The sequence below is a fragment of the Clarias gariepinus genome, chromosome 9, assembly GCF_024256425.1.
Source record: "Clarias gariepinus isolate MV-2021 ecotype Netherlands chromosome 9, CGAR_prim_01v2, whole genome shotgun sequence".
In the NCBI taxonomy this organism is placed as follows: Eukaryota; Metazoa; Chordata; class Actinopteri; order Siluriformes; family Clariidae; genus Clarias; species Clarias gariepinus.
In genome coordinates this window covers 28,714,969-28,730,244 of record NC_071108.1, presented here as the reverse complement: position 1 = coordinate 28,730,244, position 15,276 = coordinate 28,714,969, and the positions used below count along the sequence as shown (strand labels likewise).

At 34.2% G+C, this 15,276-nt stretch overlaps 1 protein-coding gene across 3 annotated transcripts in view; it reads right to left on the bottom strand.

Annotated features, from left to right (window-relative positions):
- Nucleotides 1–666: 666 nt before the first annotated feature.
- The window catches only part of slc12a5b (solute carrier family 12 member 5b), a 75,750-nt gene continuing 61,140 nt past the window's right edge, over nt 667–15,276 (bottom strand). Inside the window, exons 21-27 of one of the 3 annotated variants that reach the window (XM_053503996.1) lie at nt 15,145–15,252; nt 14,713–14,838; nt 13,856–14,070; nt 13,533–13,547; nt 11,823–11,972; nt 2,797–3,097; nt 667–2,705 (exon numbers count right to left, since the gene is read on the bottom strand). In XM_053503996.1, coding sequence (XP_053359971.1) covers nt 1,731–2,705; nt 2,797–3,097; nt 11,823–11,972; nt 13,533–13,547; nt 13,856–14,070; nt 14,713–14,838; nt 15,145–15,252 — 1,890 coding nt within the window. In that variant the 3' untranslated portion in view covers nt 667–1,730. Of the gene's footprint in view, nt 2,706–2,796; nt 3,098–10,028; nt 11,240–11,822; nt 11,973–13,532; nt 13,548–13,855; nt 14,071–14,712; nt 14,839–15,144; nt 15,253–15,276 lie in introns of those variants that run through there. The other 2 variants (XM_053503994.1, XM_053503995.1) reach the window with 2 other exon arrangements.

Genomic DNA, 15,276 nt, shown 5'->3' with positions numbered 1-15,276 from the left:
TTTGTACTGTTAGCAAAGGCTGTTATTTACCAAACCACTGAGGTGATATTGTGGTTGTTATCTAATAAAGTGACCACAGATTAATATACTAATTGGGATTTTTTTTAATGGCAAAACTTGTGCAGCTAACCAATCTTTGGAAAGTTTACTGTATATTTGTTAAAACAGCTCAAACTTTGTGTCATATGGCAAGGTCATAAAATAATTTTATTTAGGCTACATTTGAGATGGTTGAGTTTGGTAGCTTTTACCATGGGATTGGGTTTAGCAGATGTTCTGTCTATCAATTTTTAAATGAAAATAAATAAATAATATATAATTCTAACAGGTGTGTAACATATCATGCAGGAATCCTAAAAAACATTTCTTCAGAAGCCCTGCAAAATTGGCAATATTTTTTTTAATAATTTCTGATATGCCTTAATATATTTCCATTGAATGTCCACCAAATGTTGCTTTTTGTGGTGTCACTTAACATTCCTGATACTTTGCATTTTTTTAATTCATTTAATCATTTGTTCATTCATTCTTAAAAAAGGTTTAGTAATATAAGTTTTATATATATAAATATATATATATATATATATATATATATATATATATATATATATACGTAAATGCATAAAGCAAAGAAAATAACTAATTAGATTGCTAGGAATTGTGCTAGGAACACAATATACAATATAAAGGCATTATTTAATCCCTGTAAGGATACTGCTGAACCCTCACCAAAAGAAATGTCCAGATTTGTTGGGCTCAAATTGAGAAAGAGTGGTTTTGACAGCTTGAAGGATTAATTTTCACACATGACTTGGCCCATTCACAATGTTCTCCTAACCTTAATAAGAATCTTTGGGATGTGCTGGAGAAAACTTTCATTAGTGTTTAGACTTTCTCATGATCAATACAAGATCTCAGCCAAAAAATTAATGCAATGGTGGCTGGAAATTAATGTCAATAAATTATGAAATGATGGTGCAAGGGTTGTTGAAACAATGCCATGGCAAATATGCTCTTTCGTCAATGCTTAAGGCAGTCCAACAAACTGTTAATAGGTATATCTTTTTTGTTACTTCACACTTGTTAGGGAAAGAGAGGTCAGTTATAGTTCACTCCATCAATAATACTCTAGGTATTTTATTATTATCTGAATGTTATCATAAATAACACAAATCTGTACTGTATATGATAACATCCCACTAAAAGAAGTCTTTCACTAAAGGAAGACCCAACCTTTTCTATGTATATGTTTTGTGCACAGCTTTAGACAGTAAAAGAGACAAGACATAGAGCCTGTATATATAGATTATACATAGAGATATAGAGCCTGTTACTTGTAATATAGCAGTCAATTATTAAATATTATTCTGTTTATCTTATTCCGTATCTATATCAGATATTGTATCATGTTGGTTGAAACCAAACAATGCTTTTTATGGCTGTAGTTAAACTATAAAGCTCCATATTGTCAGGAATTGTAGAGGAGTGTAAATTATTTATTGTGTAAAGTATAAACCAACAACCAAAAACCTGAAAACAAGAACCAAAATCTTAAACTGTGGCAATATATATCAGCAAGACTGCAAGTAATTCAATTAGTGCTAGCAATCAAAATTACATCTAACTTAAAGTTAACTTAATTTTTTAATTATTGCTTTATAGGGAAAGGAAAGATGTGCTAGAGTCAAAATAAAAAATTTAGATATCATTGAGACATCACAATATATTTGCTAAGTTGCAAGCTCTAGTGATATATCTTTCTCAGTCTCAGTTATATATGCCTGATCTGGTGGAATATTAAAGAAAGGCTCATCATCAAAGCAGAACACATCAGTCGGGGAGGCTAGATATGGTAGCCTGAGCACGAGTCCTGTAAGCACACCACCTACTATGGCTACCACAATAGTGCTCGCCAGTGCAGCCACTTGGTACAAGGCTTGTTCTTGTGCAGTGCGTCCCAGACCTCCCTCTAATCCTGGAATCAGTTTTTGCAGTTCCTGTAACTGAGGGTCTCCATCCTTGGGTGCACGATATGAAAAGGTCTGGTAGAGGCTGGGGCCATATGTTTCCTCACTGGCTAAGAGAATGGCACAAATAGCAGCTAGGGTTGAGATAAGCCCCGTTAGACCATGGAGATTGTGAATGCCACACTGGTCCTGAACATGCAGTCTTCGTGCCAGGAAAGGGCTAAGGTACTTATAACCAAGCATACAAGCCATGCCACCCAGCATCCCTAGCACATAAGCGGCAACAGGTGAGACCATCATGTCAACAGAAGCACCAACAGTGACTCCACCAGCCAGGGTAACGTTCTGTATGTCAGCCATGCTGATTTTACCATTTTTGTTGAGCAAGGGAGAGAGGGCAAAGGCAGTTAGTGTGGAGGCACTCAACCCTATGAATGTATGAAGAATGGCACGATGCTGGTCATCCCCCCTCAGGGTTACTGCACAATTAAAGGAAGGCCAGAATACCCAAAGGAACAGGGTACCTAGCACTGAAAGTAGGTCAGAATGATAGCTGGTAACCTCGTTGGAATGCCCATCATTTAGATCTGGTCTATACAGGATGTAGGTGACACCCAGCCCAAAGTAGCAGGCAAACAGATGGACCAGAATGGAACCTCCGGCATCATTAATCTTCAGGTATGTAATAACTATCCATTCTGTAATACCAAAGATGGGAACCTCCAGCATGGCCATGATCTACAAATGACACATTAGCTGTAAGTAATGACTCCAAAATAAAAACGTATGTAATTACAAACATGGGTTATAAGAAAGAAGTCAAACTTACTAATAGCTGAACAGGACTGGTCTTCCCCAGCACTGCTCCGAATGAGATCAGTACAGCAGCACAAGCAAACTCCGCATTGATCAGATTTATCACTCCAAGATGAATCTTCCCATTATGGTAGTAATGGAAAAAACCTTGTACCAAAATAGCCCACTGAATAGAAAATGTAGCAGTCAGGAAATTAAAAGCCATTCCACCAAATCCATAGCGCCTAAAGAAGGCTAGAAGGCAGCCAAATCCGATGAAGATCATCACTTGAATATCAGCAAAAAAGGTATAGTCTTTGTATACGGCATTCTGGCTATGGATTGTCATATTGTTCTGCAGTAGTGCATTAGTGTCATCATCATAAGTCACAAAGACAGCATATAAGATCACAATCAACAGCTCTAGGGCAAATATGAGGGCAGGTAGCCGCATTTTCAAATTGTTAGAATTTCTCTTCATTTTGTTAGTTTCTGAGATAACTCCCTTTACTTGCTGTGCTAGAACCTTAATGAGTTACTGTCTATCCTAGTGTGCATGCTTCTCTTTTTTATATCCTTTAGACTGATAAGAAATGCAGTGGCTATTGGCTAAGAACAGAGCGTATTCCTGCTGTCTCTATGGTCCAGCAATGGGCACCTGAACTTTGGCTCCTGTAACAAAGGTTATAACCACTCAGCAGCATTTAAGCACCAGAATAGGCAGTAACACATACTGTACTTATATGTGCAATATTGATTTTACTACTACATTTTTTTTTATGGTAAGATATGGAGATGGAGACTAAAAAAAGTCGCTATTCTTTGACATTAAATGCATGATATCAACCATCAACTAACCCTAACCAGACATAAAACCTGTAAGTCATCATAATATGATTAATTCCCCAAGCCAGATATTTGCTTTTTAGCCTGACCAGGGTATACTTGATAAAGGTTTTTCTTTAACCTTGCAAAGAATATATGAGACTGATGAACTTGCAAGAACATTATGTTCTGATAAAAAAAAATATTGTGTCTTCATCTGATAAAAACTGAATAACAACAAGACATTTTCTGTTAATTGGTTCCATCTTAGATTAGTGCCTTCTAGTTCTTGAATCATAGTGCTGTGTATCTGGTCTGGTGTTTAAAACGCCACATTAAGATATAACAACATACACTCATCATTTGCGTATAATTTAAATTCATTTAGATTAACTAATTTATGCAATGTGTGCATGAATAAAAAATAATAATATTGATAACACATTCTCATGAGCATGATTTATAAATGGTTTATGAAAGGCTGCATCTTTCAAATACATGAATGCACTATGATTGACTGGGGAAAGCCAATTTTGTACCACAATGCTGAAAAAAATAAAGAAACTAAAGCTGGGTCACTAAAGAAGAACGATCAAATGAATGAACCTTGATCGTCAAATGTATCCATGCTTTTCTTTCCATTAACAAACTACAAATGTAAGTTTAGTCTCCCTTAATGTCGGACATGATTGACTATATTTAATAGAAACATTTTGTGCATGTTTTTGTAAATACGAACCGTTTGACAAGGTTTCCTCTGGGTACTCAGGTTTTACCTTACAGTACAAGGAACACATATTTGTAATTTATGACTGCTGGAGTGCTTGCAAAGGTTGTAGCAGTGTGGAAACATCTTTTTCTTGGCTTCCACATTCTCTAAAAAACATTTGAACACATTCAAACCACTCACAACAGTCGCTTTGTTGCACAGGATGTAGAAAATCTCTTTGAGTTATTTTTTTTTACTTTAAAAAGAGTACATTATTAATCATAAATAAAAATTTTATTTTTTACATATCTCAGTTAGAAAGCTGGGGTCAGAGATGATACAGCGCCCTTGGAGGAGATATGGTTAAGGACCTTGCTCAAGGACTCAACAGTAGCCAATTGGCAGTGCTGGGACTCAAACCCCCAACCTTCTGATCAGAAACCCAGTAGCCTTAACCGTTTGAGCCACCATTGCTCATATAAGAAGTGATGTTACTGACTCCCCATGATGCATCAGCTTGTGCTCAAATGCTGCTGGCTTCGTGTCACGCTTTACAGTAATTCCACTTTATCTTTAAGCAGTTACAGCAGGGAACATTAAACTTCCCTTTCCCAGCCAGCTTAGTGAACTCTGATTGGGGGATCTTGAGGCATTTCCAAGCCAGTGTGAAGATATAATCTCTCCACCTAGTCCTTGGTTTGCCGCGTGTCCTCCTCTTAGGTCGTTCCAAGAACACCTCCCTATGGAGGCGGCCTAGGGACATCCTCACTAGATGCCGGACCCACCTCAACTCACTCCTTTCACTCCGGTTCTACTCTGAGTAACTCATGGATGACGGAGCTTCTCACCCTGTCACTTCTCACCCTGTCACTTCTCACTCTAAGCGAAAAGCCAGCTACCCTCCTGAGAAAACCCATTTCGGCCGCTTGTATTTGCAATCTTGTCCTTCCGGTCATGACCCGAAGCTCATGACCATAGGTAAGGGAAAGGAATAATGATTGACCGGTAGATTGAGAGCTCAACATTCACAATCACAACATTGCGGAAAGCAACTGCAATACCGCGCCCACTGCTAATTCTCCGGCAAACCTCAGAGGTTGGTATGGTATGGTATTGTTTCAGATTTCTCATTTCCTGCAACATTGTAAAAAAGCAAATGAGATTCTTTTCAACAAAAGGCAGCCACAGGAATATGTGTAATAAAACGACAATTTATTGCATTTGTGCAGACATAAAATGGTCCGGAGAAACCATTAGCCATGTAATAGAGAAGCATTTGACAAGATAAAACAATAATCTCAAATATTTCTTTTAAAACATGTAATCATGTTATCATCAAACACAATAGAGAATACACAGTTTTATATTTTCTTTAAACTATTAGACTTGCATGGACATGGAAATAAAACAGCCACAATATGATATAACTCTTTAATATTTGTATTTACAAAAGAAATTAATACACAACAACTTTCCTTAGTTCTTATATAAGTACAACTCAAACACACACGCACACACACGCATCTCTTCATGCCCTTTCTTTCTCTATCCATTTTTCTCACATACACACTCACGCACAATAAGTGAGTCCTCGCTTAAAGGATAGAGAATTTAATCAGAGAACATAAAACACCTAGAACATCGAACCTAATTCATGTCTGCGTTAGAATACTATACAAAACATATCACTATTCTTCGAAGAATAGAATACAAATTCCAGTTGTATAGGAATGAAACATTTCTGACTGTTTTTTTTTGGAGGAGGGGGGAGGACATTATTTTTTATTCCATTGTGTGTGTGTGTGTTTATGAAACTAAAAGCTAATCACACTGAGTAAGCTCAAGATGACCAGGTCCCGCTAGAAGCCTGCTGTAAACACCAACCCAAGGCTCAAACAGAGATCGAAATATTTAATTTGTTTAAATAAATAATTAATTATTAGTCTATAATTTTATTATTGTGGTTCATGGCCACATAAAAAACCTTAGTACTTATAGGTATTTATCCTAATTTGAAGAGGAGATAATTCAAAATGTTTTAGTTTTAGGGTCAGTAAACCATTTTGAACAGATTCAACTGATGTAAGGAACTGCAGTTAATGTCGAGGTTCTAACCCGAGTAAATAAAGTTACAATCACTTCAAATTGATGGTTCAAATCAGATCTTGCTGAAAAATCTATCCTCTAAGAGGAAGCCATGGGTCTTTATTATACCTGTTATTGCATTTGTAAGTATTTGCGACTCCTGAGCCACACACCTTGCATTTGTTAGGCTACATCTTCCTTTACCAATAACTATCTCTAACCTAATCCCTATAATTTCGCTGTTTTAAATAATAGTCTCACAATTTTCACAACACATCATGCATAAGTTGTTAGCACCTTCAGAAAAAAAAAACCTGCAGTTTAATTAACCAATTAACCGGTCTCTTTTTTGACCTTGCTGGACTACCTGTAGAAAACTTCACGTTCTTGTCGCAAGAAGGCTACAAGTCAACATTGCATAATTAACATGAGCTGAGATTCGAGCTGTAAGTTTTTGTATATATTTAGAACGTTTTGTTCCCTAAAGGCAACTTCACAGCACAAGATGAGCATAAGAGGAAAAGAATTGGGAGTAAATATCCACCTCTAAAATGCACCAAAATAAAGAACTTATAATAAATAATATTTGACTGTTATCTCACAATGCTAACCATACAGAATCAAGGATTTCATTAAAGGAAAAAAATATTAATAATAGGCTTAATATTACCCATTTTGTCTTTCAGTCCAAAACTAATCTTGACTTCTGTCTAGCCCTGTATAAATCCTAGTAAATAACAGATTAGCATGAAATGATATCAGAGAGCCCTTAACATCACTGTGAATTGAAATGATTTCCAAATATTCCCTACCTAACTTTGGTAAGACATTCCAAATTACATTATAAAAGTACGGTTAATAGTGTCTTACAACTTAACTACACTTGGTTATTGAAAAGTTTCTAACTTTATAAAATAAATAAGTGTTTATAAATGTTGTAGTTGCTTTATAATTATTTATATTATTATTAAAGAGAGCGAATGGCATTATAACCAATAGTGACACTGGCATTACAATATGATCATTAAGGAAATCTTTATCATACATTATTAGGGCTTGATGAAGCATTATTAAAGAATTAGGAGGATCATTGTCAACCTACAAAGAAACTGTTGTAACTATTTATGTTTATAAGCATCATAGAAAGTGTTACCAAAATATTTTTATTTTCGAAGGGGTGATTCGACTTTAGACCTGAAGTAACAGGTGTTTTGTTGCTATGTAAAAACTATTAAAAAATACAGAATAAGCAAATAAAGAGGATGAATTTGTTTAAAATTGACATAAGAAATGACAAGCTACTACACAATGGTGTTTAACTTAAAAAAAAAAGAAAGAAAATCTTGAGAGAGATTGATCTGAAATGGTATCCAAGTTTTGCCTATAACAACTGTACATGATAGGTAGTCTGCTAGTAACATGTACTTTTAGTGTTGTTTCATGAAGAAATCACCTGTAAGTGTAATATGACCAAAGTGCCAGAAACCCTGTATATCCACCCCGAGAGATTTCCCACCCTTACAGAAAAGTCACATGAATTTCACTATGCACATTTGTGTTTTTAAACACTTTGCGCCTTCTTTATCACACTAATTACACAATTTCTTTATTTTCACATGCATTTTTTCAATTTTTTGCAAAGTATTAATTTGATTTCTTATTTTTTATGTAGCAAGTCTATTTTACATGTACGTTTTTATGATTAATGAAAAATTTGTTTTATGATTACTTTTTCACACAATAAAATTTTAAATGTGATTTTTTTTTTCCTACTCACAAGAATTCAATAACTTTTGTGTGAAATTTTTTGGACATGTGATTTTCATGATTAAACAATTTTCATGGTATTTTTAACAATTAATTTTTTACTTGTTTTTTTATACATTTAAGCTTTTCATGATGTTTTATGAATGATTTTTTACATTTTAATTTTCTCACATTATTTTATTTACAATGTTGATTTTTATTCTAATTTTCCAGGATTTTCCACTGACAATATATATTTTCACATGTGATTGTTCCCCGTTTAAGTAATTTTCATCTTAATTTTTAGGATGTAACTTTTTTGAGTAAATTGTTTTCACATCTGATTTTTTACGATTAATTTGTTTTTATTGACTTTTGACTTCTTTGTACATGGTGAGTCTCTTATATGTTTATGTTTTTCATAATACATTGATACAAATTTTTCCCTTAATACCTTTTCTTCATTATTTTTTTATGATTCATTTTTTTACATTGACAATCTGTGAATTTTTTATTTTCACGTTGAATTTTCTTACATGGTTGGTCTGTTATTATTATTATTATTATTATTATTATTATTATTATTTACAATTAAACTCATTTTACATTCCCCAGACACACAACTATTTTTTTCATGTGTGATTATTTCCCAGTACAAGAATTGTATTATTTGCAACTGATTTTTTTTTTTTACAATTTAGTAATTTCACATATTTGTTTCAAAATTCATTTATTTTCAAACTTATCAGTAAATCATAATTTCATAATTTCGTAGTTTAATCATAATTTTTTATGAGAAAATTATTTGCACATGATGGTATTTACCAGAAATTAATTTTTCCACATGATATGTTCTGTATGTGTTTTTTCCTAGATTTCACAAAATTTAAAGTTTATATTGAAATGTGCTTTTCCTTCAAAGATTTCCTAAAAATATTTGCTTATTTTCACAGCTGATTTTCCCCCCAAATGTATTTACAGTAGTTTCAGTCAGGTTTTTCCCCCTAAAGATCACTTATTTGATTGACTTATTTCTCAGAATTCATAAAATTTTTTATATAAATTTATCATCATATGATTTTTTTCTACTGACTGATTTATTTTAATATTTCTAGCATGTGAAGTAAAATCATATTATTATTTAATTCATATGTCACATTGATTTACCTGAGTAAATTTCTGAGTAAAATTAACATGATCACATATTACTCATTTAATTGTACCTGGAGAAAAAATGGGATCATCTGTGAAAAGTGTGTGATTTTTCAGTAAGGGCTGATAAGTGAGACCTACTCACACTATTAATACATTTCCTTAATGAGTACACTAGACAAAAGTGAGCTTACATGAAAAAGCACAGTCAGAACAGCGCACTTAATGTTAACCAGCTTCCTGGTTCATTTATGTAGCCTGCAGTTTGTGTGATTGAGAAAAGCTGAATCTTCAGTGCAATCTGGTTCTAGTTTGTCCTTCACCTCCACAATTATACAAGACAGTAGAATTTTGATGATAATCATTATTTTTAACTAGTCTACTAGGTAAACATTTTCTCTTTTGTAATTTTACAAAAAAAAAAAAAAAAAACAGAGGATATATGGATATATATATATTATATATTATATAATCTACTTCTACTCTAAGCAAACATAGAACAATGCTTTAGAATATCTGTCGGTCTTACATATAGGATATTTGTCTAATGTAACATAACGCTTTTAAAAATAGAGAGTGTCACTGTACAGTGTGATTAAGTTTTCATGAGCATATGTTTGGTGCATTATTTAAACATTACAAAATGAATGAAGGCCAGGGAAAGAGCCTTGTTAGCTTATTATAGGAATATAATCAGTGTTGTGTCTCACATTTAAAGAGAAAGGTCCTATTTAAATGTATTCATTTAGTTTTTTTTAATGATTTTATTTATATATTTATTTTTGTCCATATGGCACACATTGCACATTTCAGTGTTTGGCAGAAGCTGGTGATCATCATGGTAAGTCATTCAAAATTGCTGATGATGTCATATTTTTTTGTTTAGATAAATATTCACGATATACATATAGTCCAACATTTTGTATTTCTTTAAAATATTTTCTATTTTTTATACTGTATGCTATATATAATTTTCATCGATAAAGCTTTCACATAGTACTTTCTTTTTTTAGCAGTAATATGTATACTATACCTATACTACAATATGTACACATCTCCATGTGTTATGCTGATGCGTATCAGTATCGTTCACATATCATCCCAAACTCTCATAAATACTAAACTAAAAACGGACAATTTTCGAGATTTGTTTGTTAAAAATATAAAACTGCCTTCAAGGTCTTATTTACTGTATCAAGTTTCCAAGAAGCTAACAGCCCTGTTTTTTTTTTTTTGAGTTCAATAAATGAAAAGCAAATACTCGTTACACGCACATACACAAATATGCATCTCAACACCATCATGTTTTTATATTCAGACATGTCCATGGCGTGAGAACATGGACAGCTACAAGATTCGGCTTTCCATGCGGTCAAGCCGAGTGAAAACTCGCACACACGCGCACACACACACATTCTGTAGTTTTGATTCAAAGTGCTTCTCAGGCCATAAGACGATACACTGGAAGACATTTTCATAAACTGATAATTAAACCTGCTTTTCCTCAGCTTTACAGTGACAGTATCAGGATGTTTGGCTGAGTCTAACTTTGGGATATCAGTCTTCGGAGAGTCAACTACCTATCTGTGCAATGTATGCACTTTCCAAAAACCCAGTAAAACCGGCTGAGAGTTTGCAGTTTGTTAAGTTAAGATGAGAGAAAAAGTAACACATAGAGAGAATAACGCTGAGCTAGAGTGGTGGTTAAGCTGGTGTACTAAGGAGGTCTCTGATTATGTAGTGCAAAGTAGTCTGATATGTGCTGGGGCTCTATTGCTCATGGCACAGTCTGGGAACGCTAGGATGTTCAGTCTATGAACGAGTAACATGGCATGAGAAAGACTTCAGAGAGAGGATGTGTTTGTCCATTAAGAGTAGATGGTGATGACCTCACGTCCACCTCCACGCACCAGGAGAACTCGATTGAGACCCTCAGTCAGGACCTCAAGGAATTCCATGTCTGTTGAAGGATTATGTCAAAGAGTATAACTTTCAGGATAAGACGAAAATATTCTAACCATGTCTTTGCATTGAGTCAAAGTGCTTGAACCGTGTAACTTGTGTAACTTGCAACTGTTTAAGTTGCTTTTAATAGAGAGATACGTAGACAGACCGGATTGATAATATGTCTATTATATAATGTCACCAGGGGACATCTGTAATCCGCTCAGGAAAAGTGATCTCTCCGGTAAATCACATTAGTAGTGTCCTCAGTGCATTGGGATTTTACTCTAACTGGATTTAAAAACTCATGTTATACCCTGATGCTAAAGTTAGAAAAAGGAACCTTGTTTAATATATATATATATATATATATATATATATATATATATATATATATATATATATATATATATATATACTTTCTTCTTTCTTTCACAGCACCGTCCTAATGTTGCTGCACTGCACACTCATTGGTGTAGTTGCACTTTATGCAGTTTTGTGTACAGGTTACAACACGGTTCTGTAGAAAGGACATTTCATTAATTAAAAACACAGTTGACTTTGAACAAAGTTTTCATAATAACATAAGAGAAGGAAACATAAGAGGAAGGATACAGTTCTCTTCTCCTTTGCGGTTTTTGGGAGGCCCAGGCATGTTTAGCAGGACTAGCTTTGCGTCTTGTGATTTTCTCACAATAACTTCATTGAGCTTTTGCGCATGGTGCATACGCCTCACATTGAACTGGTTCCTGCAAAATAAAATGACATGATACATAGATAGATAGATAGATAGAGAGATAGAGAGATCGATAGATAAATAGATAATTTATTGATGCAAAATATCATTACAGAAATTTGAAACATCCAGTAGCAAGTAAAGTAACACAAAAGACATGTAGTCTTAATTGCAAATCGTAAATCATGTAGAACATATATAAAAAAAAAATAAATAATAATAATAAAAAAAAAAAAAAAAAAATATATATATATATATATATATATATATATATATATATAAAGTAGAAGTGGGAGATGACCCATGCTTCAACAGAAATGACTAAGAGAAAAACAGAATATATTATATAAAATATGAGAGAATATAACAGAATATATTATATAAAATATAAAAAAATATGTGCAAATACAGGCAATGAGAATGAATATTCAGTGAACAGAATAGTGAAAATTGAGACGTACGTTCCAGCAAAAAAGAATGCTGACATGAAATTGAGGGGTGCTCTAAAAAGGGGATATATATCGCATATTCTACTTTAAGTCACTTCTAGATATTCGAATGTCAGTGTGTCATGAGTCAGTGTTTATGTACAAACAAACAAATAAAAAGTAGGAGAAAAAACTTTTTGTTTTATGATTTTTTTTTGGCCAGGGTTTAAACAAGCAAGTTAGAATTTTGTCCCCCATTGTGACCTCATATAAGAAGAGCCCCTCCCCCAGCTTGTTGCTCAGCTTTCTGATTACACAGGAACTAAAACATTACTGGAACAGGTAAAAAAAATAGTTGAGGTATATTTCAGCTGGATAAATCATAAACACACTTTAAGGAACCCTAAGATCTGTGTTTACTTGTTAAAGAAATAATAATGTATGGGACCTTTAAAAGTCTAAATAGACACAGAAGAAAAATAAAACTGACCATCCAAAAAGATATCCAAAGCATACTTTAGATATTGTTACTAAGAATCATGCCAGATTGCTTGAAAGGAATTATGTCTGATTGAGTTAATTTTTTTCTTATACAGTACTGTGCAAATGTTCGAGCCTTCAAATAAGTTTCAATTAATTAATTAATAATTGGAACAAATGTTGTACTACAACAGGATGCAAAGTGCCCAAAGATCTTTATGTATTGGTTGTTCAGTAAAAAATATTTTATCCTTTCACTTTTATGAGTTATTTAACAACAGCAGCAGCAACCTCATTTCTTCTCTTGTCTACTCCAATCATCACCAGTACACTAATCACCAGCCTGATCATCTGACATCATCTGCATCTGTTTCTCACTGATTAATGCCTGAAGTTAGATGTTTTTTTTATGCTTGAATGATTCATAGTTTACTCTGAAATTGAGCAGGTACAGGGACAGGACTGAAAATGAGAGCCAAAACAGTCTTTTCGGAAGCCTGGAGAGCTATTTCTCGAGACTACATAATAAAAATACAAGAAAGTTCGGCTCTTTGCAAATGAAATAAAAATGTTACTATTTATTACCGTTCTCATCCCTGCATATGCTGAATCTTACATAGCATATAGAAAAGGAGTGTGTAATGTTAAATTGAAAGGGTACTCACAGGTTTTCCCATTCTCTGAAGCATGACCAAAAGAGAACAACATTGTGTTTAGAGTTTATTGCATCATTTATAATAAACAATGCTAAAAAACATACAAAAACACTTGTACGTTTTATAATATCAGATTTACATAAAACATTTCAGCCATCTTTCCTCTGATTTGTTATTAACAGATTGTCAGGCTTTTTTCAGTTGTCCAAGATGGCTGTCCAATACATAACAATAATTCATTCCCATCCTTGAGTGATGCACTGTCCCTGTGACATTTCATGCTTTAAGGCAGATATTTACCAAAACCTTTTTGGGGTGAGAGAGCAACTCACGGTTTAATGTTAAACATGTCTTTATTAGTCTCTGGATTAGCCACGGATGGATTCTTGGACTTGTCTAAGTCGTCGCTCCAGGTCATTTGCACCTCCTCACTGGGGCTCATGGCCCCTTTGTCCATAGGGCTCAGGGAGACGGGGCTTGTAGGGATGGGAGTGGTATTCTTACCTTGGATGAGCTGTACCTGTCGGGAACAGGAGACACTGACAGACTGAGAGAGGAGAACAACAAGCAAGGGAGGGTTCAGTGCAGGAAAATAAAATGAGGCATGATTACAAAGGTGAAAATTCCACTACTTATTAGCTACTCTATATTATTGTCCTAGAAACATTATGGTTGATTATATTATCATGTATTTCATTATAGATATAAAACTAGTAGGTATACACATAGATAAACAACAAATAAAAAACAGGTTTGGTTTCAAATCCATAATCATCTCAATGATCAAGAATACAACCCACCTCCTTCATGTGCATTACACAACTGCATAGAGTCTATGGTCTGGGCTAGAAAGAAATCAGCTGCATCTATTAACTCTGAGTTTGTAGCTGTTCAACAGAAGTTCTGTTAAATTAAGAATTAGAAATAATATGTTCTGTTTGTTATAACTGCAAGTAAAATGGTTTCTCAGTTTCTATACCACGTATTCATCATTACAATGCCGATCTTACTCATTTTTCCTACTTACATATAAAACACATTAAAATGTTAAGGGCTTATATTAATGGTAGTTATTGGAATAGTTATCATCAGTGCTTGCTTCCAGAGTTTAGATAGATGCACTTTCCGAAACCAGTGCTACAGTATGAGCACTAACTTGGCGGAAAATCGGTTTAATAAACAAAGCTACCTCCTCCTCTGGTTTCTCCTCAGTACTGCCCCCTGCAGGCTCCTCACTAATGTTCTTCGGGGGATGCAGGTTAGATGGGTTCTTCCGGCGGATGGAGCCGCGGGACACGTCTGTGATACTCTGAATCTGAAGTGGATAAATGTACGTTTTACACTTGAACTTTACGAATTAAAACATTTAATTTTTGTTTTACTTTTTAATCCATTCTTTATTTCCCCCCATTGTTCTTATCTCATCTCTTCTATATTTTTGTTCTGTTATATTCCATTATATTTCATGCTCATGCCAAAGCTTCAAGTATTACATTACATACATCTCTATGTTACAGCATGACAAGCTTTTAACGATTATCATACATCCTCCCAGCTGTTTAGAAACTAACCAAATACTTAATATTTGATCTGTTTGATACTTGATCAGTTAACGCCGCACCTCTCTCTCCCACTCGTTCTTGGTAAGGTGCATTTCTTTGAGGATCTGAGACCTCTGTTCCATTACCAGTGTCTTCTCGTAGGTGTAGGCTGAGATGTCACTCTCATGCTTTGGGCACATAGGGAGAAGAGG